This window comes from Populus alba, chromosome 3, assembly GCF_005239225.2.
Source record: "Populus alba chromosome 3, ASM523922v2, whole genome shotgun sequence".
NCBI classification, from domain to species: Eukaryota; Viridiplantae; Streptophyta; class Magnoliopsida; order Malpighiales; family Salicaceae; genus Populus; species Populus alba.
In genome coordinates, this window is record NC_133286.1 from 16,523,011 (window position 1) to 16,549,820 (window position 26,810).

At 34.5% G+C, this 26,810-nt stretch overlaps 6 protein-coding genes across 7 annotated transcripts; 5 read left to right on the forward strand and 1 right to left on the reverse strand.

Annotated features, from left to right (window-relative positions):
- Positions 1-4,966, forward strand: LOC118034758 (probable GABA transporter 2). 2 transcript variants are annotated; one of them, XM_035040153.2, is made up of 7 exons: positions 1-321; positions 409-639; positions 1,606-1,703; positions 2,554-2,748; positions 3,517-3,647; positions 3,969-4,205; positions 4,328-4,966. In XM_035040153.2, the coding sequence occupies exons 2-7, from the start codon at positions 497-499 to the stop codon at positions 4,715-4,717; spliced, it is 1,194 nt and encodes a 397-aa protein (XP_034896044.1). In that variant the 5' UTR covers positions 1-321; positions 409-496; the 3' UTR covers positions 4,718-4,966. The 2 variants fall into 2 exon arrangements, with proteins under 2 accessions (XP_034896044.1, XP_034896038.1); XM_035040147.2 differs by having other exon boundaries at positions 6-321; positions 2,562-2,748.
- A 1,171-nt stretch (positions 4,967-6,137) lies between these two features.
- On the forward strand, positions 6,138-8,095 carry LOC118035113 (hydroquinone glucosyltransferase). Its single transcript, XM_035040604.2, has 2 exons — positions 6,138-7,718; positions 7,863-8,095. The coding sequence occupies exon 1, from the start codon at positions 6,285-6,287 to the stop codon at positions 7,713-7,715; it is 1,431 nt and encodes a 476-aa protein (XP_034896495.1). The 5' UTR covers positions 6,138-6,284; the 3' UTR covers positions 7,716-7,718; positions 7,863-8,095.
- A 3,738-nt stretch (positions 8,096-11,833) lies between these two features.
- Positions 11,834-15,094, forward strand: LOC118035255 (protein SEH1). Its single transcript, XM_035040796.2, has 8 exons — positions 11,834-12,092; positions 12,178-12,289; positions 12,475-12,575; positions 13,031-13,108; positions 13,201-13,356; positions 13,659-13,771; positions 14,324-14,450; positions 14,776-15,094. The coding sequence occupies exons 1-8, from the start codon at positions 11,934-11,936 to the stop codon at positions 14,905-14,907; spliced, it is 978 nt and encodes a 325-aa protein (XP_034896687.1). The 5' UTR covers positions 11,834-11,933; the 3' UTR covers positions 14,908-15,094.
- A 1,355-nt stretch (positions 15,095-16,449) lies between these two features.
- On the forward strand, positions 16,450-18,407 carry LOC118035246 (NADPH HC-toxin reductase 1). Its single transcript, XM_035040784.2, has 5 exons — positions 16,450-16,684; positions 16,765-16,934; positions 17,029-17,241; positions 17,355-17,737; positions 18,217-18,407. Exons 1-5 carry the CDS (start codon positions 16,576-16,578, stop codon positions 18,386-18,388), a joined length of 1,047 nt encoding a protein of 348 aa, XP_034896675.1. The 5' UTR covers positions 16,450-16,575; the 3' UTR covers positions 18,389-18,407.
- Positions 18,408-21,117: 2,710 nt separating this feature from the next.
- On the forward strand, positions 21,118-22,858 carry LOC118035132 (uncharacterized). Its single transcript, XM_035040629.2, has 4 exons — positions 21,118-21,561; positions 22,118-22,135; positions 22,241-22,431; positions 22,514-22,858. The coding sequence occupies exons 1-3, from the start codon at positions 21,189-21,191 to the stop codon at positions 22,429-22,431; spliced, it is 582 nt and encodes a 193-aa protein (XP_034896520.1). The 5' UTR covers positions 21,118-21,188; the 3' UTR covers positions 22,514-22,858.
- A 157-nt stretch (positions 22,859-23,015) lies between these two features.
- Positions 23,016-24,980, reverse strand: LOC118035121 (probable WRKY transcription factor 41). Its single transcript, XM_035040616.2, has 3 exons — positions 24,305-24,980; positions 24,070-24,198; positions 23,016-23,787 (listed from the first exon to the last, which is right to left on the reverse strand). Exons 1-3 carry the CDS (start codon positions 24,625-24,627, stop codon positions 23,220-23,222), a joined length of 1,020 nt encoding a protein of 339 aa, XP_034896507.1. The 5' UTR covers positions 24,628-24,980; the 3' UTR covers positions 23,016-23,219.
- Between the last annotated feature and the right edge of the window lie 1,830 nt (positions 24,981-26,810).

The following is a 26,810-nucleotide window of genomic DNA, read 5'->3' on the forward strand; positions in this document are numbered from 1 at the left end:
TTAAAATGGAAACTCCTACCCTCTCTTATACTTCTTTATGTCACCCATCAAAGAATGTGACTTGCTCCTCTCTCCTCCTTGCATTCACGTCTATCTCCCTCTCCGGGCAACGATATGCCCGCCCGCTTCCTTTTAGCCTTGTCTCGACGCCTCCGACATTAACGTCACCTCTTGCTTATCTCCCTGCTGCACCTTAACCTGCACGTACACCACAGTCTATATAACATTAATTAATGGCTCCACCTCCAAAACCTGACCCTTTCCCTGCAGACTCTCAACGTGAAGTTGATGCCGGTGCAGTCTTCGTCCTCGAATCCAAGGGTAAGTGGTCTCAAAAAATCTATATACAATCGGAGCCACGATTTTGAAGAAACGGCGAAGTTTTCATATTTTTTTATTTACATGCAGGGGAGTGGTGGCATGCCGGATTTCATTTGACGACGGCGATTGTGGGGCCTACAATACTGACGTTACCGTATGTGTTTAAAGGTCTAGGATGGGCTTTAGGATTCTTCTGCTTAACGGTTATGGGCATGGTGACCTTTTACGCTTATTATCTCATGTCGAAGGTGCTAGACTACTGCGAAAAAGATGGTCGTCGCCATATCAGATTCCGGGAATTAGCTGCCGACGTTTTAGGTAACTATCGAAACGGTAAAAGAGCTACTGGTTTCGTTTTGTTTTGGTAAAAACTAAAAGAGGCAGTCAGGAATGACGGAAAATCATTAAAGATGTGCTTCCATATGAACGGAGGAATTTAAGTGTGCCTTTGATTTAATTTGCTGTTAAAAAATTCCTGGTTTTGCTTTAAATGTGTCATGTTTACATTGACCATGTCACCTAAGAATCTCGACCATTTGATTTGGACCCCCACTACAAGCCCTGCAATCCAATGGATGAGATTTTCTTTTTTGAGCGTGTGTGTATTGAGATTTTCTTTTTTGAGCGTGTGTGTTTGATAGAGTGATTAATTAGAGGAATAAAACTTCAAATGGTGAAAAGTATAAAAGTTTTCCGTGAATGAAGTTTTGCAAAGGAAAAGGAAATTGCAGTTTCTACTAATGCCAGTAAGAACTAGGAAAGAGATGACTTGAGGAAGCTAGATGTGACCTCCATTGGTTTATGAGGCCAAAGGGTAACTATAAAGTTGCTCTAAGATGCCTAACTACATCGACAACCTCTAAGTGAGGCAATGTGTAGCATGATTAGGCCTGTTGGAGACACAATGAAACGTCCTCTTCATTGCCAATGCGTTCTCTCTTTTCTTTTACTTTCATTTTTGTCGGCCATGGGTAGTATTTGATCTTTTCGGCAAGGATATCTTTAAGCAACGTGTCAATCCAAATTCCAACTTTCACAAGGCTTGTCGTTAATTGATATGTCCACACGGTAATTACACGAAGCTAGAATTTTCTTATTAGTAATTGATTTGGTTTTACTTTTGTCATTGCTTCCCTTTCATTATTTTTCAGATTGGATTTGGTGTCAGCATTTCAAGTAGGGAAAATCAGCATAATTTAACTCCTCGTCAATCGTTTGAAGCATAAAGTTTAGCCTAAGAACTAACGAAACAAATCTGAGGTTTTGCCTTCTATTTTCTTGCAGGGTCTGGATGGATGTTTTATTTTGTTATATTCATTCAAACTGCCATCAATACTGGAGTTGGCATAGGAGCAATATTGCTTGCTGGGGAATGCCTTCAGGTGTTTTGTTTCATAATGCTTCTAATTATATTGCAGAAAACTGATAGAAAATGCACCCTTCCAATAGAGCCCCATTTTGGTTATTTACTTTGACTAGGCCTATCTTTTTGTTACAATAGAGACAGGCTTTATCTTTTCTGCCATCCCATTTATGCTTCTTTTTTTTCTGGCGAGGGGACTTGCGGTTCAGTACATTCATGCCACGTGTTGCTGTATTATCTTAACTGTATTATTACAGTCAATGATTGGTCTGCTTCTTTTTTATTTTCATAATCTGATATAAAAATTGGGGGTCAATATTGGCTGTGGTGGGTTTTGTCTGAATCTGGCTGTCTTCATTTCACACGATGACAATAGGAAGGCAGATCAGATTTGCAATCGAGATGGTGGACAAAGTATGAATTATAAGGCACCAGTGTTTTCAGTTCATTCTATTTTTTACACTAGATCAGTCTATATTTATCACAGAATAAACGTTTGAAGACATTTGGAATTGTTTTGATCACCCAGCAAAAACAGAAAAAAGGTCATTGACACTTCCACCAAGTGATCACATATTGTGTTCTGGCAAAATCAAAATATCACTGCTTATTTAGGGAAATATCACTTGAAAGTCGAAAGAAACTTTATTAATAATGTGCTAAATTTGGGACATATGGGAATGTAAAAGCTGACACGAATTCATTTAATTTTATCATTAGTTTTTTGCAGACTTAAATGATAGGTTCTTGGCAGACGTGTTGAAGTAAATAGCATATGGCGCCTGTTTGTTGTTCATATAGCTAAATAGAATCCTGGATTTTTCATGGTTATGTTACTTAATCATTCCTTTTCCGATTTCCAATTTGAGTTACGAAGATTATGTACTCAAGTCTTTCTCCCGACGGACCCCTGAAGCTGTACGAGTTCATAGCAATGGTGACAGCAGTGATGATAGTTCTCTCTCAGTTGCCAACCTTCCACTCCCTCAGGCATATCAACCTGGCTTCACTATTTTTCAGTTTGGGCTACACTTTCATTGTCGTCGGTGCTTGTATCGATGCAGGTATATTGCATCCCCTAACCTTTCTTGCAATTTTCATTTATGTTAGTTGCCTGATCAATAGAATTTATATGATATAAAAACAATTAAGACTTTGTTTGAAATGCAATTCAGTGCTGTACTTGAAAGAATAAAATCAGTTTCAGTAAAAATAGAGGAAGGTTCCTCTCATTTCCTGAATCTCAAGATTGTTACTTCCAACCAAAGCAGAATTGCTGGTTGCATTCTTTCAACTCAAATTCCATGAAGGAATAGAGACTTGTTCTTCATTCTAGCTGTAATCCACAACATGTTTTCGGTTGTGAAGCTGTTGCAACCACAGTGTCCTGTCTTTAAAACTAATCAGAACCCCTCTGCCACATTTCTGAAATCAAAGATGAATAAGATTACACATTGGTACCAGGGTAGGAAATAAATTCTAGGCCATCCCTCCTTTCAACATCTCACCACCATGCTACTGTACTTTGGTGGGTAGGGGATGTGCATCTTGGGAAGTGCAACGTGTGGTTGAATTGGTGATGGGCCTGACATGGGCCCATGTTGATATGGAACCTGACCAGTAAACTGGCTAGTGATCCATAACTGTTGCTCCTATATATTAATTTCCAAGTTGCTTCCACGCAAAAGAAGTGGTTTAACTTTCAATGTGTTTCTTCAGTTCATTAAAGTGTGTTTGTTATCTTGGTGACAAACTAAAATGACCCGCAAGGAGTTACTCGGTCTTATTTGAAAATAAGAAATGGTTTTTCACAGCCCGCATTTGTTATGCAGGTCTGTCAAAAAATGCTCCTTCAAGGGACTATTCCTTGGAATCGTCAGGGTCAGCAAGGGTCTTCAGCGCATTCACTTCTATCTCCATAATAGCTGCCATCTTTGGGAATGGAATACTGCCTGAAATACAAGTAAATTGCAGCTGATACTTGATAAATCCTTCTGTTGGCTTTTGAGCCTTGCATTTGTATAAAGACTCCTTTAACTTTCTTTCTACTTTTAAAAGTGAGAAAACATCTTTCTTGATTATCTGAATCAACTAAACAATAAGATTTGATTGATTTAAGTAAATTGCATGATCAATCTTGCTGAATGAGGTGTGGCATATCAGTTATTTTTAATCCTGTGAATAATTATTTCATGGAGGGATCATTGCATAAGACATACGTGTAATACTTAGTATTCTTGATACATGCTTTTATTGATACGATTCTTGTATGCCTTGAATACAGGCTACTTTGGCTCCACCTGCTACTGGGAAGATGGTAAAAGGCCTTTTGATGTGTTATACTGTAATTCTTCTTACTTTCTACTCAGCTTCGGTGTCTGGATATTGGGCGTTTGGAAACAAGTCTAACTCTAACATTATCAAAAGCCTAATGCCTGATGAGGGACCTTCCTTGGCTCCAACATGGGTTCTTGGCCTTGGTGTTATCTTTGTTCTGCTTCAACTCTTAGCTATTGGCCTCGTAAGCTCACGAATTCACTCTTCAGATAATCTAGAGAATTAAATAACCATTTCCCACATCCTTTTCCTATAGTTTCAAGACTTTCATTTCTGTTGAGTTAACATTCCACCAATGTAAAACAGGTTTATTCTCAAGTAGCTTATGAGATCATGGAAAAGAAATCTGCTGATGTGAAGCAAGGGATGTTCTCCAAAAGGAATCTAATTCCGAGGCTAATCCTTCGGACTCTTTACATGATGTTCTGTGGATTTATGGCAGCTATGCTTCCTTTCTTTGGAGACATTAATGGTGTCGTGGGAGCTATTGGTTTCATCCCTTTAGATTTCGTCCTTCCAATGCTTCTCTACAACATGACCTACAAGCCGCCAAAATCATCCTTCATCTATTGGGTCAATCTCTCCATCATGGTTGTCTTTACAGGTGCAGGGCTCATGGGTGCTTTCTCCTCTGTGAGGAAATTGATTCTTGATGCCAACAAGTTCAAGCTATTTAGCAGCAATGTGGTTGATTAAAACTTGCAAGTAGAACGCATCGTGATCTTGCTCTCCAAGAAAGTTGAGGCAAAGGCGTTTTAGCTTATAGCACCAAGCATGGCAATCAGTAGGGAGGGCAATTTAATTCCCGATCAATATCAGCCGACCTGACTTGACTTGAATTCACGAGTATTTTTTGAATCCAATAAATAATAAATAAATAGAGTATAAAATAATAGATAAATATAGATGTTAATCAAGGATATTTATGTCATTTTAAAAATAAAAAAAAAAGCAAAAATAAGCCATATGCCCAGGGGTGTTTTTGTTAATTCCATTGAGTGTATTTTAACTCTTTGAACCTGATTAATTAATGTTTTAATGCTAGCATGTCAATATCAGATAGCAGATAGATGGTTTGTCGGTGATTTGTATTTTCCTCTTTCCTCCCTAAAAGGTATATGCTGCTTCCCTTTATTTTTTTTGTTTCAATTTAAGTTTTTATTTTTTTTATTTCTAATTTTTTTCTTAGTTTTTTTTATAAAAATTTTGTTTATTTTCAATTTAGTTTTTCGGTTACAAATTTGTTATATGTTATTTTTTTTCAATTTAATTCTTATTATTTTTATTTTTATTTTTTTCTTAATTTTTTTATTAAAGTTTTATTGGTTTTCAACTCTCTCCTTCAATCAAAATGTATCATGTTATTTTTTTAATTTTTTTATTAATTTTTTTTTTGTTTTAGTCCTCCAATCAAGAAATTTTTTATTACCCTCTCATTTATTTATTGTTTTATATTTTCACAGTCATTTTTTTAATTTTATATTTATTTGTGTAATTAAATTTTTTTTCCTTGCTTTATCTTTTAAAGTTTGATTTGATGGTGCAATATTAGTTATTTTCTTGTTTGATTTTATATTAGTTTTAACTCTTGAAACCCTATCATTAATTTATATAATGCAGTAGTTAAAGTTTCACTATCATTATTTGGCTTGACGTGTTATGTTATCTAAATTATAGCTCTCAAAAATGATTCGGAGACTACTTTTAAAAAGAAAGTACAAGTTGTTGGTTGGTCAAAAGTCAACTATACCATTTTTTTTTAATTAAAATATATTTTTAAAAAAATTCTAGATATTAATCCAATTAAATTTAAAATTAGATTTGATTAAATCAATAAAATTATTCTTTAGTTACTTTTTTTTATAACAACATAAATAAAACACATGTATTGATGCAAATGTGAATCATTAAACTGACCTATGTACATGTACTAACTTTTACACAATTGCTAACCAGAAAAAAAAAAAAAAAAAAAAAAAAAAAACGATTTATAATATCTGTGTTCTTCAAACATATACTTGTTGGTGTGTTGTGTTTAAAGGACATAATTAACAAATTAAGATTCTCTGTTAACAACAAGGATTTAAATAAACAACAAAACAAAAAGACTCTCATTTCACATTGTCAAGTAAAAAAAAAAAAAACATAGCTAGAAAAACCCACACATACCCTATCCTATCTTTCGTCTTCTTGTTATGACTCTAAAAGCTTAACCAAACAGCCCACATCTCCCCTCAAGTCCCAGTTCACCGAAAAAACCACCATGGACAACATCCAAGGCCAGGAGGCATCACCGCAGGTAATCATCGTACCATCTCCAGGGATGGGTCATCTAATCCCATTTGTTGAGTTGGCCAAAAAACTCGTTCACCAACACAACTTCTCTGTCACCTTCATCATACCAAACGATGGGTCACCCATGAAATCCCATAGGCAACTCCTTCAAGCCCTACCCAAAGGAGTATCCTCCGTCTTTCTCCCTCCAGTCAACTTCGATGACCTCCCACCGGACGTTTTGGTGGAGACTCGCATCACACTCAGCTTGACTCGGTCTCTTGATGCTTTACGTGACACTTTGAAGACTCTGACGGACTCAACTAAGGTTGTGGCTTTGGTTGTTGATCTTTTTGGTCCTTTTGCCTTTGAAATTGCTAAAGAGTTTGATGTTTTACCATTTGTCTTCTTTCCGACAAATGCTATGCTGTTGTCTTTGTCCTTTCACTTGCCTGGGCTTGATGAAACATACTCCGGTGAGTATAAAGATATGACCGAACCGGTCAGACTCCCTGGTTGTGTTCCGGTTCAAGGAAGAGATCTTGTTGATCCGGCTCAGGATAGGAAAGGTGATGCCTACAAATGGATCCTTCATATATGTAAACTATACAATTCGGCTGCTGGGATTATGGTCAATAGCTTCATTGATTTGGAACCGGGTGCTTTTAAGGCTTTGATGGAGGAGAATAATATTGGTAAGCCTCCAGTTTACCCAATTGGGCCGCTAACACAGATCGGTTCAACCAGTGGGGATGTGGGAGAATCTGAGTGTTTGAAGTGGTTAGATAAGCAGCCGAAGGGGTCAGTGCTGTTTGTCTCTTTTGGTAGCGGAGGGACTTTGTCTCATGCTCAGTTAAATGAATTGTCCTTGGGTTTGGAAATGAGTGGTCAAAGATTTCTTTGGGTTGTTAGGAGTCCACACGATGAGGCTACCAATGCCACTTACTTTGGCATCCGAAGTGCTGATGATCCTTTAGCCTTTCTGCCAGAAGGGTTCTTGGACAGGACCAAAGGGGTTGGTCTAGTGGTGCCTTCTTGGGCTCCTCAGATTCAAGTCTTGAGCCACAGTTCAACTGGAGGGTTCTTGACTCATTGCGGGTGGAACTCAATCTTGGAAAGTGTAGTTAACGGTGTGCCCTTAATTGCATGGCCGCTCTATGCAGAACAAAGAATGAATTCAGTACTGCTAGCAGATGGTTTGAAGGTTGCGTTGAGGGTGAAAGTGAATGAGAATGGGCTGGTGATGAAAGAAGATATTGCAAATTATGCAAGGAGCATTTTTGAAGGAGAAGAAGGGAAATCGATAAAGAGCAAGATGAATGAACTAAAAAGTGCTGCCACAAGGGCTTTGAGCGAAGATGGGTCGTCTACAAAGTCTCTAGCAGAGGTGGCCAGAATCTGGAAGGACCATAAAAAGTAAAAGGTAATGTTTTGCATTAGTCTTCAAGCCATCGGGTGTTTCACTGGAAGATGCAATCCGTTTTGTGATTATTCTACCTATGTTGAATTGTTAATTAGTAATATTATGATTTAGTCAACTATTCATTCAAAATACATTACTTTTCAGCTATGCAACCAGTCATTTGCCCTGAGATTTCCAGTTGCAAAAGCTAGAGGCATGGTCAAGTGTTCGAGCATTAAAATCCTGTCATCGTGGTTTGCATTTGCCATGTCCTCGAGGAGATTTGGGGCAGTTCATAATTATGACAGGCACTGTGTTGGTTTGGGGATTCTACGATTTTCATCCTAAATTATATGTTTTTTGTCTAAATATTCCTCTGAACTTCTGGTTTTGTTTTCTACTCCAGTCTCTTTACCTTTCATCTATCTTGATTAAGGTCTTTAATAATTTAAGGGTGTAATTGAAAAAACTTAATGAATCTCAAGAGGATATTGCAAACATTCTAGACTATCAGTATTTCACAAGAATAAATTGGAAGTAATGAAAGAAAGTTGGAGGATTAAAAGTGAAAATGATTTGAGACTTCAAGGGTGTGATTAATAGAATTCACAATTTGGGCAAAAAATTGACAGTGCCCAAAAATCCTAGGGATGGTGTTTTTTTTTAGTTTATCCCCTTATTATTCCCCATTATAGATGTCTCGAACCATTATTCTTTGAGTTAATCATAATTGAATCCATGTAATCTATTAAAATTAATTAATAAATTCTACCAGTATAAAAATAATTGAATCCATGTAATCTTATTTTAATGCCTGCTATAACACCATTATTTCTTAAAATCTTCTTCAATTGAAAAAAAGGATCGGGCTTTTAGGCAGGGGAATCCGACCAATACGCCAGTTAAAAATGTCATTGAATGGAGGAAACCAACACGAGGAATGGATAAACAACTAAATTACACAATTTTATTTTTTGCTAGATTTTAAATTTTATATACATAAAAAAAAGCTTGAAAGATTCAAATTCATTGCTTGTGCCAGCCGGGGTGATCTGGTTCTGATAATTTATTATATATATATATTTTTTTTAACCAGGGGTGATCCTTTAAGAAATAAAATATTAAAATATTTCTGACTAAATAACAATGAGAGTTTATTTTCTTTAAGAAATAAAATATTCAAATAAACTCCGCCATTAGCCTTTTTGTTTCTCAAATGGATGAACATCACGTGAATGTTTCTTCTCATTGAAAGTAGGTGTTACCACATGGCTTCTGGGGCTGGGGGGGTGTGGTTGTTATTTATTTTACCATTAACAATGAATCTAAAAGATGATTGACTTTCATGGTAAAAATGACCGCTTATTTAGTCATAGTCTTCTACACGCTCACATGTTTTTCCACGTAACGTTAGCTTTTCTGTGGTTCACATGTTTTTCCACGTAACTTTAGCGCGCATATATATATATATAGACACACACACGATAACTATTGTAAAATTTAATATTTTTATGTGATGAGTAATGGTTTCTATAAACCAACCCAATTTAAAAGGCCATCAGCCCATCGCACACCGTCACAATCCAAAATAAGACTGTTTTTTTTAATGCCTAACCCCAAGTTAGGCAGAGGTACATTCACGGTCAATACCATGTTGGGTCTAGATGTGATCGTGTCCAACTCTATGTTGGACCTGGACGTGTTCACATCCAGCCCACGTTGGGTCCGAACGCGACCACATCCACCTCTACGCAGGGACCGGGTGTGTCCGGATGGACGTGGACGTGTCCACGCCCAATTCCATGTGGGGCTTAGATAAGACCACCTTTAACCCCACGTTGGACTCGAATACATCCATTGTGATATCTCATATCGAAAGCGAGCGTCCAGAGACAAGACTTTATAAGTAGAACTGGTTGTTGACCTATTGTACGTGTTTTGTGGTGCCAGGCTCAAAAGTGAGCTCGTGTTATTAAGAACAAAACTGTAAGGACAATAAGGCCTAAAGCGAAAAGTATACGGCAGGTTGGGCATGACTATTACATCCGCGCCCAATTTTCTCTTGGGGCCGTGAATTGAGCTCAACATTCCTCAGATTGGATGTGAAACCGAATGGTCACTCTATACTAAGTCTCCCATACTCTGAGCCTGAATTAATAATCATGATGCCCATCATAATTTAAAAAAATACGAACAAGCCGTCCATACTTGTATTAATTAGATTGATAGTACAATCAATAAGATAATATTATTTTATTCATACAAAATTATTTTTTTACCCCTCCCACGTTGCATGAGGCAATGAAAATCAGATGATATAAAAAAAAGGAAAATAGGAGGGAAGAAAACTATTTATTCCAGAAGAATCGATACTTCTCTAAAAAAAGATTTGCCCCCAAAAAAACTCATATGGTCTTAAAATAGAGGTTATTGAATACATCATAATTAGTACGAGACAAAACTCTAAAAATGAGGTTAATTTGTGTTTGGTTTGATGGACAATGCATGTATTTGTGTTTATCTAAATTTAGTTGTAGAGGATGAGACATAACAAAATATGCAGATAATCTCTAGCATATCCCCTTATACATAGTTTTGTGCATCCTAGGCTTACTATATGGATTAGGAAGATTTAAATAAAAAAAACAATTCTATACACTGTTTATATTGTATATGTTTTCTACATGTCCTAGTATATTATTACTTGTTCTGATTGTTTTTCATTGAAATTAATTATAAAAAAATACATAAAAATTATTTAATTATAAAAAACACATAAAATAAATTATAATTTATTTTTATTAAACATTTCTCAGTATTGATTTAATAGTATGATAAAATGTGAATAAAATAACATAAAATTATTTACTGATTTAATAATATGATAGTATATGAGTAAAATAACCTGAATAAATTCATAAAAATACATAAAAAGCTCCACTATATTTTACTGTATGTATAATATCAATAATAATAATAATAAAAACTCAAAATAACAATATGAAAAAAAAAAAAAAAAACTAGATCTAGAGCTGATCTTACACACGCTTGAGCTTTTATCCAAGTGCACCTAGGCTTGGTTCAAACACACATTTTTTTTATAAAAAGAAAACTTATAGACGGATTACATGCATAATCTTCTCCTAGGCTCACATTAATCCGGTAAGTTTATTAGATTTCGGCGAGCCAACTATAATAAAGTGAAAACTTGTGATTCTCCTTTTCTTTTTTCTTAAAAAAAATATATTTAAACAACCATCAAAGCCTTTTAAACACAAATATAAACATAAAAATAATTTATAAAGATAAATTAATACAAAATCAAATTTAATCATTTTAGATTTTAAATTGATATATCTCTCAATTCGAATCATGAAATGTCTCAACTTGAGTGTATATATATATACATCCATGAGTATTTATTTAATAGTTTTATTTTCTTGTGTTATAGTTGGATTTCTTTAACAAAAATCCTCTCTCGTTCCTCTCCTTTCTTTCTATTTTCCTTCTTTTTATGATTTTTAATTTAATTTATTTATTTTATTTAATCAGAACCAAAGATTAAAAAAAAAAAACACTATACAAAATCAATGACCAGAATCCATAATAAGGACATGGCTTGGAAAATTGAAAAATTTATGAGGGCAGAGTAGAAAAATGATCACAAATTGTTTCTGTCCCGTGTGTCCTCTACAAAAGGCGATGCACAAATTTGACTCAATTCTGTCCAAGGACTAGGGGAAAAAAAGGTTTCGTTTTTCTCTTTGCAAAACAAAAACAAATATAACATTTTTGTTTTTCTGCACATGTCTTTAATGATGTGAACCAATTCAAATCCAACCATGGCTAGAGGCTTAATTTGAAATGGATACAAATTGCTTTTTTAAAGTGTTTTTATTTTAAAATATATTTAAATCAAATTTTATTTTATTTTTTATATTAGTACATTAAAATTATTAAAAATAATTAAAAATAATAATTTAAGACTAAATAAAATAAATTTTTTAAAAACATATAAATAAGAGGCAAAAAAAGGGGGTAACCGCTTACCAGTCTTCTATTTTCTTTGGGAATATACTGGGCCTTGGATTTATTACCCATGTTTATAAAATCTGACACACTTTACTACCCAAGCCTGCAATCTACTGGGCCTACAGAAACCTCTCCAAAACCAAGAGCAGCCATGCCTCAGTAACCTCCGACTTCAAGGAATTCGCGCATCTTGTGTGTTGAGACATGGAGAAATCAGTGGCAACACTAGATAAAGGCACTACATGCACTTCATGGAATTACTGTGGCCAAAGACTAGCAACTGGTACTTTTAATGGGTTTCTCTCAATCTTCGACTCACCTGACCCTGCTTCCTCGTCCTTCACCGCCACCTCCAACATTAGGGTTAGTAAGTTCAGTCCTTTTTGTGTCAAAATTCGCTAATGGGTTTCTATTTTTAGCTTAAACTTGTGTTTGTATTCTTGTTTAGATACATGAAGGTGGGATTGTCAAAATTGTCTGGATCCCACCAGAGTACGGGGATGCAGTGGCCTGTATTTGTGGAGATGGGAGTCTGTCTTTGTGGGAGGAGATTGCTGAAGGTACTATTTGTTTGTTAAAAATAAAGGGTTTTATGGTTTCTTAACATTAAAGGATTTTTACTTTACAGTGCAGATTGAGATTGATTTTGTTTTTGAGATTGATTGTGTTTGTTGGAATTGTTTTCTGTTTCATTAAGATGGTGTACTTTATTGTTGTTGTTTTTTATTTACATACAATTGTGTAGATGGACTACCTCTTGAATGGAAGCTTTGTGAGATTTTTCATTGCAAGGGAAGTAAAGTGTTAGATGCTCAATTCGGAGTCATCCGGACAAGTTTGAAAATGGTGAGCTCTTGAAACTCTTGGTGCTATGGATGCAACTGAATCACCATATAGCATTGAAGTAGTAGATTTTATAGTAAGCCTGCATTCCTTATAAGTGTTAAAGGTGTTTTTCAAAACAGGCCAAGTCTTTTTTAACAAACAATTGTGGCACATTGAGCTCTTTTTTCTAGAAAGCATATTGAAATATCCACTGATCTAATTATGGTCATCATGAACAGAAATATATTGCTTTGATTAAGCAAAGAAGGTATGGTTTTCAGTTATGTTGAAAGGAAACAGTCATCTTAGATGTTAGGGGTGGACATGCACGCACGCACGCACGCACACACCCTCCCCTACGGCTTCTGCTACAATAGCATTTGGGAAATGTGTGGCATTGTTGTATCAAGTTTCCTGCCCAAAATTTAATATACCTGTTCAATTTCAATTTATAATTATGTGTATATAGTTTACAGGTTGTGGCATTTTCAGATGGCCATGTGAAAGTCTATGAGCTTTTGAATCCTTTTGAGTTGAAGAATTGGCAGCTTCAGGTATTCTATTTTATATATGAATTCTCAATGACACACAAACTGCTTAAAAAGTTGTAAATTATTTCTTTCTTTCATCCTTTTCTTTTGAGCAGGCTGAAATTCAGAATGTGACTGATTCAGTTTCAACATTTGGGAAGGCTTCATGCTTTTCTGCGTCTATTTCTTGGAATCCACAACAGAATGAAAGCCAGGAACCAAGCTTTGTTCTGGGTTTCAACTCAGATACACCTCAACTGAACAGTTCTAAGGTAGGTGTATAATGCATCTGATGGGAGCTATATTCTGTTCATTTCATGCTGGTGTTGATTGAAACATGTTAATAAAATTTAAGAATGTCACTTTCCATACAATAAAAACAAAAATCTTTGTGAATCACAACTCAATTAAATGCTTGTTACTAAAGGTAATATTAGTGCAGGCAAGATTACTTTTATCATATGCTAGAAAAAATTTCCTTTATGTATGTTGCTGATTAATTTCCAAAATGATTAAGAAATCAGCTGATGAACTGTTGTATTGGTCAAGCTAATTGGATGTTATATTTCCACAGGTGTGGGTGTTTGATCAGGCCCATCATCGATGGCTTCCAGTTGCCGAGTTAGCATTGTCCTTGGACAAAAGTGATCAGGTTTTTGCAGTTGCATGGGCACCAAACATTGGCCGGTAAGGGTCTGGTACTTGATTAGTGAAAATGAATTTCCATTTTGTGGACAAATGATAGGAATCCAAATTGTTTGACGCACTTTGCTTCAAGATAGAATGTGAACAATTTCTAAATCTAGTGGACCTCTTTAGGATTTAAACTCGGATGAGATTACAGCAATCTGTCCTAGACAAAAAAAAAAAAAAAAAAGACATTGTAGGATTTCTATAATATTTTCCATTCAGGACTTGGAAAAAATAGGATGGCATCAAAGAGAAAAATGTAGGATTTAGATCTGAGCAGGACTGGGTTTAAAATACTGATACTAAGGAAATCAAACCCTAACCATTATGTTTTGCCATTAGTACAGTAGGTATTCTAGCGGACACTATCTAGAATGCAAATCAGCAAAGAAATGTGGCAGGTGCAAACTGTGGAAAATTTCTATACTAGGGCTTTGAACCAATTTGCTTAAGGCTGTCACGGCCTTGACTCCTGCTTTGTTAGTAATACTAGTATACCGGTCTTGTCTGTTTTGGAAGATACTAAACTGGTCTCGTGTTTCTGCACAGGGCATACGAGTTAATAGCTGTTGCTACTCGCAAAGGTATTACAATATGGCATGTTAGTTTGAACCCTGACCTGGATGGAAGGCTTTCAGTAGAAAAAGCTGCATTGCTTTCTGGATACGAGGGCGAGGTATAAATGCCAGCATTTGAATCTTTGTTGATCTTTATTTTTCTAATCCAAGAAAGATGGTACATGCATCATATAGATGGAGATTTTGTCGTGCTTTTATATTGTTCTGATTAATAATCTAATTATCAAATGGAATGTTGGTGAGACCAAACTGGACAATTGGAGTGAGATGAATATGGAATGTTTGCCAAGGCAGCTGGCTAAACTTACATGTAGCAAGGAGCTGCCAGGATATGATTTGTCAACTATGTTTTCTATGCTTTAGTTTAGTTTAGTTGAAAAGGGAAGTAGTAGATTCCTGAATATTATGTTCTTTTGCAATTAGGTGTGGCAGATGGAATGGGACATGAGTGGAATGACCTTAGCAACCTCAGGAACTGATGGGATGGTAAGATTGTGGCAATCCAACTTCAATGGCGTTTGGCTTGAACAGGCTGCATTTCAACCCGCATCTTAGCTCCTAGCATCATTTCTTTGTAGTTTGTACTTGTTTCGGCTGCAAGGAACCACTGTTTCTATTGTGGTGGTCTCCTCGTTCTGTTTGTATTAAACACGTGTTCTGATTAGAGAACTCGTAAAGATCGTCGCCGGTTACCTCAATGCTCCAACTCCATCCAACATTTTTGAAGTCAGTGTTTCAAAAAGATTTTAGCACTATCGATTTTATATTTCTGCCTTAAATTTGTAGCTACTATATTCAAAGAATGGTTGTCACTAACTGGAAACGGAAAAGAATCAAATTCCAAGCGATTCATGCAGACCAATCGGACTAGAGGTTCAACTCATTATTTCCTTCTGCTTTCCAAATTATTATTTCCAACTCAATTCATCACATCTGAATAGTAAAAAGTTTTATGCGAGCTTTTTTCTTTTTAAAAAATAGCTTGGTGGCTAAAAACAATTATTTAAAATAGCACAATTGAAAATTTACTTGTGAAAATAATATAGTTCTTTTGACATATAGGTGATTAGAACTGGGCGACCGATGGAATTTAAACTATAATTTATTGTGTATCTCTCTACACATGCTATATCGTTTCAAATTATAATATAATTGTTTAGTACTTTCATTTGCAAATTGCAATATTGATAAATGCCTAAAAATTTCCTAAAAGGTTAAAAAAAATCTAAAGGTCTAAAAAATATTTTATGAACTTATCACACTCAGCTTAATTTTTATAAAAGTGCATTGGCTTGGATATAGTAATCGAGCCTATACTGGGCACACACCAAATGCTGCATGTGCTGCCATGCTTACATGGACTTGAGTTATCATGCATGAGAAAATGCTTGGGCCCAACATAAATAATGTTTTTGAACTATATTTTTCACCTTTAATAAGCTCGGATATCTTTTTTAAACGCAACACGCATTTTGAAATTTTTTTAAGATCAAATATGTATTATTTCTATAAAAAAATAAGATTTGTGAAATTATAAATATCTCATAAATCTTTTAAAACTTTAAGGTCATATGTTTTTTATTTTTAATATTTTTAATATATATATTTTTAAAGTTTATATTTTTTAAAATATTATTATACCTTCTCTCTTAAAAATATTTTAAATTGCGACCAACTGTTTTAACTAAAAATAATGATAAAATTACTATAATAGATTAATTAATTATTAAACACGTAAACTTGTTACTTGCTTGAATTTTTCTATACCTCACCATATATCTTCATGACAACATCATTAGCACGTGTCCCCTGCATGTTCATGGAATCACGGGCTGCACAGCATTTGTTTTTGGACCTTTACGGCGCGTCCTCACCTTCTTGACGTATTTTCACCAGACAAGGTTTGAAATAATATTGTGTCTTTGCTGGATTTTTGATAACTCAATAGAGAATTATAATTTTTTTATATATAAAACTAATCAAAAAATATTTTACCTGGACTATAGTACACGCAAGCCTTTACCATGCAGCCGCCCTTGGATACAAGTAACTCGGAAAAGTTCTCAAAAAAAGATTTTCACCATTGATCTTTAATAACACAAACATGGTGGTGATAATAGGACATATGTATAAGGACAAGTTCTTTTCTAGTGTCCACCGATTTATGCATGTCAGCTGCCCTCCCAAAAACAGAAGCAACAGAAGAACTATTTCTCACACGCCATGGCCACAAAGGTCTGTGTTACAGGAGGCTCTGGGTATATTGGTTCCTGGCTCGTCAGGAAGCTATTGATGAAAGGCTACACTGTCCATGCAACATTAAGAAACTTGGGTCTCTCTCCCCCTCTCTTTTATTTTATTTATTTTGTTTGTGTTAACATGGATGTCTTACATGTTTTCTTGGAATAGCAGAGGACAGATCCAAAGTAGGCCTCCTCAATTCCCTTCCAAACGCAGATACCAAATTAGTCCTGTTCCAAGCTGATATATACAGTCCCCATGAGTTTGACGATGCAATTCAAGGGTGTGAATTTGTTTTCCATGTTGCCACTCCACTGCAACAAGACCCTAAAAGTTCTCAGGTCAGTAATTTGCAGCTGGGATTTAAATATTATGAGCAATTAGCAAATACTGTTCTTCTTGGTTGAACATATAATTTTGAAAGTTGAAGAACAGTACAAGGATAGAGTGGAAGCAACAATTGCTGGAGCGAGGAGCATAGCTGACTGTTGCATCAAATCACAAACTGTGAAGCGTCTCATCTACACTGCAACCGTGTTGGCAGCATCACCGTTGAATGAAGATGGAAGTGGCTATAAATCTTGCATGGATGAATCCTGCTGGACTCCTTCTGATCTCTCACTCATTTATGCCAGTGATTATGTACTGGTATTTCTCCTATCTTACCCTGAATTAACACACAGGATGACGTTGGTCCTTTCTTTCTTTTTATATTCCCTGAAGGGACATGGCATGGTTGGTGATTCTTTCTATTTGCGTAGGAATATACGAATGCAAAAACATTAGCTGAGAAAGAGGTTTTGAGTTATAATGAAATTGAGGATGCCAAGCTTGAAGTGGTGACTCTTCTCTGTGGTCTAGTGGGAGGAGAGACTATTCTTTCCCATGTGCCTGCGAGTGTTCAAGTGATTATTTCACCATTTACTGGCAACATATCTGGTTACTATCAAGGTTTGAAGTTTATCGAAGAAGTTTTGGGATCAGTTCCTCTTGTTGGCGTTGACGATGTTTGTGAGGCACACATATTTTGCATGGAAACCCCATCAATGAAAGGTAGATTCCTCTGTTCAGCTGCTGATCCAACTGTTACAGAAATTAAAGCTTACCTTGAAGAAAATCATCCAGAATTCAAGATAGATGAAAAGTAAGATTTCTTCTTTTTTCTTAAAATTTTCATCTGTATAAGAGGAAACGGATTAATAGCTGAATTTGTCCTTATTAGGAAGGTGTTTTGAAAAAAACTTATTGTAATTTCCTAAACCAGTTTGATCTAAAACTTACGTTAAGTTTTAAATTTATTCTTTGAGTGAGATTTTCATTTTTCAAGACAATCTATCGGAATTAGTCACATGATTAGAAGGCAATAATAAGTTTTTAATTGAATATTCTTTTAAGTTCTTAATTCAAATGATTCTCACATATAGACTGATGAACTAACTCCAAAATCTCATTAGACTTAATATGTATTTTAAGAAAAAACTAACTCAATTACAAAATATAATGACATGTTAGAAAAACAAGTAATTATATCCCTAATTGAACCATTAGACCAGAGTAAAGAAGGGGCATTCCATGTTTTCTGTTGTGATTTTGCTAATAGTAATGATTAACTTTTAATTTTAGGTTCAGGGAAGAACCAGAGATCAGAGGAATCAAATGTGATTCATCAAAGTTGATGAAGATGGGCTTTAAGTATGAATATGACATGAGGAAGATCATAGATGAAAGCTTGGAATGTGGAAAGAGGCTGGCAGCCCTCCAGTTAATTGATAAAATGGACTCAAATACATCATGAAAAAATTTCGTTTAGTTGAGGCTATAATTTTATTTTCTTTCGTATGTGGGATTCTTATGTTGAATATATATATATATATGATTCCTTCTTTTTTTGTGGTTCAGCTTAGAGATTCATGTATCTTTTTCTTTTTTGTTGATTGATTGGTTGGCAAACAGTCAGGAGCAAGACTGCGAGAATTGTTTGTCCAAATTTAATCCTCTCCCCGCCCCACTCATGTTGATACCCTGAAGACCTTGAAGAGAGTTACAGTTATAAAGATTCAAACTTTGTAACTATAGACATTCAAGCCTAAAAAAAGAGTTAATATGATTTCAAAATTGAAATTAAAATTATATTTGTAATAATATTTCGTAATTAATTAGTTTAGAATGTATATTTATGTGAGCTTCTGTTGTATTATTATTTAATTACTAAGAAAACATAAACAGATTACATTTTCTTTTATTCTCTGTTTTACATTTTTTCTGATACCCTGCTTGTTTCCGCGGAAATGCTTTTTTTTTTTCTCATTCATTTTTTTTATATTTTAGATTATTATTTTTTATTATATTTGATATATTGATGTTAAAAATAAATTTTTTTAAAAATAAAAAATATATTATTTTAATATATTTTCAAATAAAAAATATTTTAAAAAATAATTATTATCACAATATCTACACTGGAGTCGTGACCTGAATAAATAAGCTGGATTATGTTAGACTAGATTGGTGTCGTATGTGCAATGCCTTGGATTCAGCTAAATTTTCTTTAATGTAAAAAAAAAAAAAATGTTAAGGTGCTGCTGGCATTTAAAAAAAGTAAGAAAAATTTAAGATTGAGTTATTGTTAATTAAACTTTGTTTAATAAATATGATTAATTTAATAATACAATCAAATGATAAGCAGCTACAATAAATAAATTAAACTAAAAATAAATGATTGACTTAAAAAATAAATGTTTGTCCATAATTCGGAAAAAATCCTTCTAATATTTGATAATAAAATAAAAATTAAATAGAAATTTGATAACCTCGTATAAAGAAAAAAAAATTTTTGTTAATACATTTCAGATTTGTATGAATTAGTTATTCATTATATATGAAAAGTCACAATTTTCCAGATTTGTCTGAATTAATTAAGATTGCTATCTATAATTTTTTTCGTTAATAATTATTTAAGCGAATTTGAAGCCCGATTCAGCCATGCACGGAATATTGATGATGTTTATCATGTTTTGCACCAGAAATACTATTAAAGTGTCTTCTGAAACTTTCCATGTGCCATGGTGCACTCACTTTTTCCTGGAAGGATGTGCAAAAGCCTTGAGACGCACAAGCATCCATGTCTTTTTTCTTTTTTTTTTTTTTTTAAAAAATATTTTTTACTTAGAAATATATTAAAATAATATATATATATATATATATATATATTTTAAAAGGTATTTTTGAATATTAACACATCAAAATATCTAAAAATATAAAACAATTATTAATTTAAAATAATAAAAAAAACTAATTTTTTTAAAGCATAAAAACAAATAATATTCTAAATTAGGCGAGTGACACTTTTTGTCGCCACCTCACCTCTATTTTTCTAAAATAGAATGTCAAGACGCTCTTCTGCCTGGAAAGATAGTATTTCATTCAAATTCTGACCTCTAAATTTTTGGACCCTTATAATTCAAATCTCAACTTGTCTTTGACTAAAAATATCTGAAAAATATCTTAGATATTTTAATAAAATTATTTTAACCTAAAAGTATATTAATCAATTTAAAAATTATAAATCAAAATAAATTTAACAAGTCATAGTATACTTATATATATATATATATATATATATATATATATATATTGTGTGTGTGTGTGTTTGAATATTAAAACAACTTTCATTTGAACTTTCATCCTCAAAACAAAACATTATTATTTTTGTGATCAAAATATAGCCATGAACACTTTCTCTCTATTTATTTTTTTAGTGACTTTCTATCTCTTATCTTAACATTGATTGAATAAAACATGATAAAAATAAAGTTTAGAAACAAACTGTAAAAATTTAAAAGAATAAGAATTAAATATACAAAATTAAAACTTTAGGGACTATATTGATTTTTTCCATGCCTGCTTGAACAATGTAAAAAAAAAAGGGCTTGTTTTTATGTTAATTTGGTCATTTTTCTTTCATTATTTTTTAACAATAACCTAAATCTTTATTTGTAAATTTAATCTTTAATTTAACATTGAAATATTATTAGCCATTTCGGATACACTTGAGCATGCAAATTGAAGTTGATTCCAACATGTAAAACCATTTCAGCATAAATTATAAAAATCACATTGAAAAAGAAATAAAATTTTAATAATCATAGTGTAAAAAAAATCAAGGATAAAAGAAAAAAAAAAAAAGTTGGCTATTAATAACAAAATGTGAGAGAATAGATATTAAAAGTGTGTTTTAGTTTATTGTATAATTTAATCTAAAAATAGACTATAAATTAATGAGAATTTCTTATTTTTATGAATTTACCAATCCAAGTATAAATAACTTAGAACTTAAAATAAAATAATAATAATAATAATAATAATAATAATAATAAAAGAAGTAAGTTTCAAAATAGGCGTAATTTCAGGTCCAAGCCCCTTGCAATGATGCCTACAAGAAGGGGCCAGATAATCTGATTAAGGTTCATAACACTTTAGGAGGCCCAGTATGATGTTTTTCAACAGAATAAAAACTCTTTAGCAGAAGTTAGGATTCACTTCACCTCCGTCTCTGACTCCCAATCCACAACAGCAAAAGCTAAGATTCTCTCGACATGATGATCAGTTTTTCGCAACCTGTTTGCAGAGTACCGAGTTCACTAATCCCTGTTTCCTATGTGGGTTCTTCTTATTTCTTGAAAAATCTTCCAAAAGACCCATGTAGAGTAGGCAAAGATTTCTACTTCACAGAAAAAACAAGACTTGGTGGTTGCAAGAGGAAAAGGAGGGTAGTTTGTGGTGCTGGTTTGATGTTTCCAGTTGATCCATGGGCACCTAACATTGACTCACAGAGCATTGCCTCACAGCTGTTTGCATTCTCTCTGTTTCCCTACATTGGTTTCTTGTACTTCATTACCAAATCCAAGACTGCTCCTAAGCTCACTCTCTTTGGTTTCTATTTCTTGCTTGCCTTTGTTGGGGCCACCAGTGAGTTTCTTTGGCCATATTTGTGCTTGCAGTTTTCTTGTTTGTTATTTTGATGCTTGAAATTATTGAATTCAGGAATGTGGTGGATTTTGAAGTTTTAAGAATTTTTAGTTAATTTATTGGATTAATGTAGAAATTAGTAAAAAATTGAACTGTCTGGAGATACCCTTTTCCTCTCTTTATTAAAACACGCCCTTCTGTGTTCTCATATGGCCGAGGACTAGGAAGTGTTTGTGAATGGGGGGGATTAAGGGCAACAGCCAAACAGGTTCCATTAAAAAGAAGAGATCTTTTCATGCAACGGACATTGTATTTATGCCATTAATGAGATATAATATCGTATTGTAGGATCAGAACTTGGGGATTAACCTAATATGTTGATGAATAATATTGGTGGATTTTTAAACATTGTTCCTTTTGCATGAAATTTTTCCTGACTAAGTTTATTATTCTTGTTCTGCCATTTTTCGAATGTCTTCTGTTGTCAGACAGCTTGTTTTATCTATACTGACTTTCTTCCTAATGGTTCTTTGGTTTCTCCACATCTGTTGAGCAGTCCCAGCAGGAATTTATGGTAACTTCTCCCACTTTATAGGATTTAATTTGAACATCAATCAGCTTTATTATTCATGCCTTCCCTAACTTTCTATTGGAACTTATGTTTGCATGGTTGAGGCAGCAAAGGTGCATTATGGTACTTCCTTGTCTAATGTGGATTGGTTGCATGGAGGAGCTGAGTCACTTCTCACCCTAACCAACTTATTCATTGTCTTGGGGCTAAGACAAGCTATTAGGAATGAAAATGCCCCCGAAAAAAGTTCATCAGATCCTGTTTCAGAAATCGAAGAGGAAAAGAAACCTTCTGTCTAGGTAATTTATTCAATCACGATATCTCCTTCACTTTGCAAACATCGCTTAGTGATCTCTCTCTACTTCCATGCTCTTACTCCAGATGGATGTTCGAATGGTCCATACTTATGCAGTCCTTGTTACTTATGCTCTGCTTCTGGTCAGCCACAAGTACCTGTGCATTAAGGCTTCATTCCAGACGAGTGCTGGAGATACTGGTTCATTGTCAGAACTGTTACAAGGAATCATAAGTATCCAGCTTAGCGTTTTGTACATCGTGTATTTTTCTTGTAAGGAACCGTCTTGATCTGTGGTCCATTTTCTTTTGGAATCTTCATCAGTTGGGTGATTTCCTATGAATGACAGAATGTATTTGTGAGCTATCATGTAAAATAGACATATAATAGGTTCGTATGCAAACAAGAGTGGTTTGTACATTTTTCTGTGCTGTCTCTGCGTGATCGTTAAATTTATTCTTGTTTGCGATGCTTCTAAGTGTTTTTCCTTGTTTTCTTTTTTGGTCCTAGAAGTCAACATCAGTGGCCTCTAATCTACTGCTGAATTGTCTTTTGAGGTTATACAAGTATATGTTATGTTAATGGAAGTTTTAGTTAGTAGCAATACAATTACTGATGTTATTTATAGGAAATTCAAAATTTTCCAATGCTGCCATAGCTAATCCTATTTTACATGCATCCTTTCCTCATTTATAATACAAGCTAGGTTCTACAGGCGCAACCAGCCAGAGTGTTGGATTGCACACAAATGCAGCACTTTCTCATTTCTTATTGTGGAGTGTCTGCATGAAATTATGAGAAAAATCCAGGTGTGTCGAACGGAAAGTTGGGGTCTAACTCCACTTGATCAAGTGAGAAATCCAAGTCCACAATTGGAGAATTGGTCGCCGACGTGTTGGTTGAGATTATCTCAGTGAAATCCGATTCCAGATGCTGCAAATTATGTGCTCCTACAAAATTGTTCATCTGGAATGGTGAAACTGAGTAGTGAGTTGGTTCAGGTGTAGCTGGAGATATAAACGACGGAGAATAACTGCTCACATTCTTTGAGCATCCGTATGCAGAGGGAAAAGAGAAGGGAGATACCATCTCTTTATTGTCCAAGTCCTCAGTAATAACCTTTAGGCTATTTTGGAAGTTATAGAGGGCTTGCTGTGACTGCTGTTGTTGATAGTTGTTATTGGTATTCTTTTGTTTCTTTTCTTGTTTTTCTGGTGATGGAATCGATTGGTTTCCATGAGCACAGGTGTGCGTTCCTCGGTATGTGATCTCAAATATGGTGGGATCTTCGTCTGATCTCTGCACTTGCTTTGTAGCCCAGCAGTTCTGAGTATTTCTGTAGGTGCACCTGTAATAGCTTCTGCACATGTAACAATCTCTTATTAGATGTCTAAACTATATATAGCAGCAAGATGAGATGACTGTTGAAACATATAATTTTTTGTATAATTTAAGTTTTGAGTGCTTGGTTGGTGACACATATTTTCAATGTTATCAAGCCCTTGCTGTGAGAAACTAGTGACACGAGTCAGTTTCAAGCTCTTTTACTCGTGCTCTTAGTTACTGTTAAGCCGTAAAGTATACAGTCACAAGTGGTGGCATTTGTAACTCTCCAAGAAAGAAAAGAGAAAGGACTTCTCACCTGGGATATTTTGCTCCTAAAATATCTTTCTGCCCATATTTTCTCCAGCTATAGCCATCATCATGAGGACCCTCAAGTCCATTCTCAGGACTGACTCTAACATGATCTGTCCATCTGGGAGTGGTCTTTCTGCAATCCAAATCGGAAAACATTTTACAAGAAGCATTAGCACAACTGAAATGGACATAATGTTCTAGCAACATGCAAGAGCTGTAACAGTAAACGACAAGTTCACCTCTTCTTTGAGGCCTCATTATAACCCTGATTATCCTTAACACCCCCATCGAACTCGTCACTTCGTGAGCTTCCATTAATGGATATGGGGGACTCTGGAACACCAGCGGAGACTCCAACACTTTGTGGCTGTCCCATTGACCCACCCCAGTTGAGAATCAAGAGAGCCCTCTCATAAGAAGCTAGTATCCTCTGTAATAACTCGTCCCTACTTTCAACTGACGATGTTGCATTCAAATGAGCTCTTAACTGTTTTGCTAGTTCCATACCCTGGACTAGCTCAGCAATCAAAGTCTGTTGCTCCCAGCACCAACCACTCTCCATTTTGTATACCTCCCTTAAAAGTTAACACAAGCAACACAATTATGCTTCTTGCTAGCTCTAAAATGCTAAAACTTGTTGTCCAGCAAAACAATATTAGCACATTTTCTACACCTGTAACATTTGGTTACTTAGAAGCAAAAACTTTCCTCCTAGCAGGGAAAGTGAGAAGAGCAGACGATTCTGGAATGACCAAGATGGTATAGAGCTAGAAGCTAAGAACATAGGAGTACCCAGAACTAGAATTAAATTTTTCTGTGTATTGGTGAAAAGAGACAAAGATGTATCTGTAAATGAGTGAAGCTTTAGCTGAGGAAGCTTTGTATTTAAAGAGAAAAGCGGAGGTTTGAAATGAGGATGAGAAAAACTGAAGGGAGAGAGAGGTATATATAGTTTGGAAGGTAGAAAGTTTGAAGTTTGACTGAGAAAACGAGTTTTTCAGCTTAGACCAGTCTCTGGTCATACGAGAAAACAGAAAAGAGAGAGTGTGTGTGCGTAAAATAGTATGTGGAGGTCCAAGTGCTGACCAATTCTACCCTTCAAACACTTCGAAGAAAAGGGTCTCTTTACTTTCCATTGGTTTGTGGCTTTGTGCTTTAGGAAATGAATCGATGATTGAAGTGTAGACTCAGTCAGAAACTACCAAAAGTCAAAGTCCAAGCCTTGAGTTGAGGGAAGAGTGGACACAGAATTTTCAACCCCATTCCGCGTCATCTGTTTAATATTTAAGCACTGGAGACCTCGAGTGCTCTGTGTGTGTGTGTGTGTGTGTGTGTGTGTGTGTGTTTGAGTGTATTCTCTCCAAAACTAACATTTAAGTTGGTTTTTAGCTGCTGATTTAGCTACTCTTTCTGTTTGATATTGTGATATGTAATGTTTCTTCATGTATCTATAGATATATACTTGTAACTGTCATTAAATCATGATCTGCAGAAAAATATATCAGAGTAAAAACTCTAACCCTACTTCTCTCCATTACTGAGAGAATAGTTTTCTGGATTTTGCACAGGAGCAACAATAAAATTATTGCATAGAGACAGAAGAAGAAGAAAAGCATGATGCTATAATTAAGAAAATGTTTACTTATAACTACTAAACTTCCACTTGGGCTTTGATTAGAGAGATTAATTCGTTTACAAAGACTGGCATTAGGTCTAATCCAGCGAAGCATTGGTGGATTAGAAAAGGTGGGATGAGCTTAAACAGTGTATTATTTTTTCTCTTGTCCCTGTGCATTTCCTGTGAACGCGTTCTTGGTGGAAAATAATAAAATGCATTATCCAAAGACTCCATGGCCCCAAGATGTTTTCTGATTGCCAAGAAGAGATCAGCATCGTTAAATTATAAATCAACCCTTCTGATTTATCAAAATAAATTAATAACTCCCTCACTATAAGTTCACTGGCTGTTAAATGGCTAACAGATTTGTTAGTTTTATTATTAATACCCAAAACTACCTCTTAATTCTTGGATAACTAGCGACTGAAACCAGTTGTTAATGTACAGTGCTTAAGATATAAGGGATTAACTGTAATATTGTAAAATTACAAGGAGTTAGTTGCACAATTTGTAACAATTAAGGACTGCATGATAACTCTTACTAAAAGTTTCAGCAGCCTTCTTCTTCCTTGGGCTGCTGATGTTCAGGATCAAATCACCACCCCTCCAGCCTCAAAACCACTCTACATCATCATCAGATCAGTTATTTTCGTCCTCCAAACAATGCTGCAACAGTGGAAAAAGATTTAAAAGCTCAAATTAAACATAAAAATTTAAGATTTTCAAGTTTTAAAACACTTAAATTAACTAGTTTTTAGGTACAAAATTTGATATTAATGAAGTCTTGAAGATGAAGAGCTTAATTTGATTGTGGTTTTTCCTTTGGTAGTGAATAGATGATTAAGAACTAATAGTATCTCTCTTTTCTCTCTCTTTGTTTTTTCTTTGTTGAGTTGTAGCTGTGATGATAGAGCAAAGAGAAAAGGAAGGAAGAAGAAGCAGAGGAAAACGGGAGTAGAAAAGAAAGGAAAGAAAATGTTAAAAAAATATTTGTGTTTGGTATTTTTTTAAAAGTATTTTTTATTTAAAAATATATTAAAATATTTTTTATATTAATATTAACATATTAAAAAAAACACACACACAGAAAAAATTCATTTTAAAAACAAAAACCATTTAACTTCCAA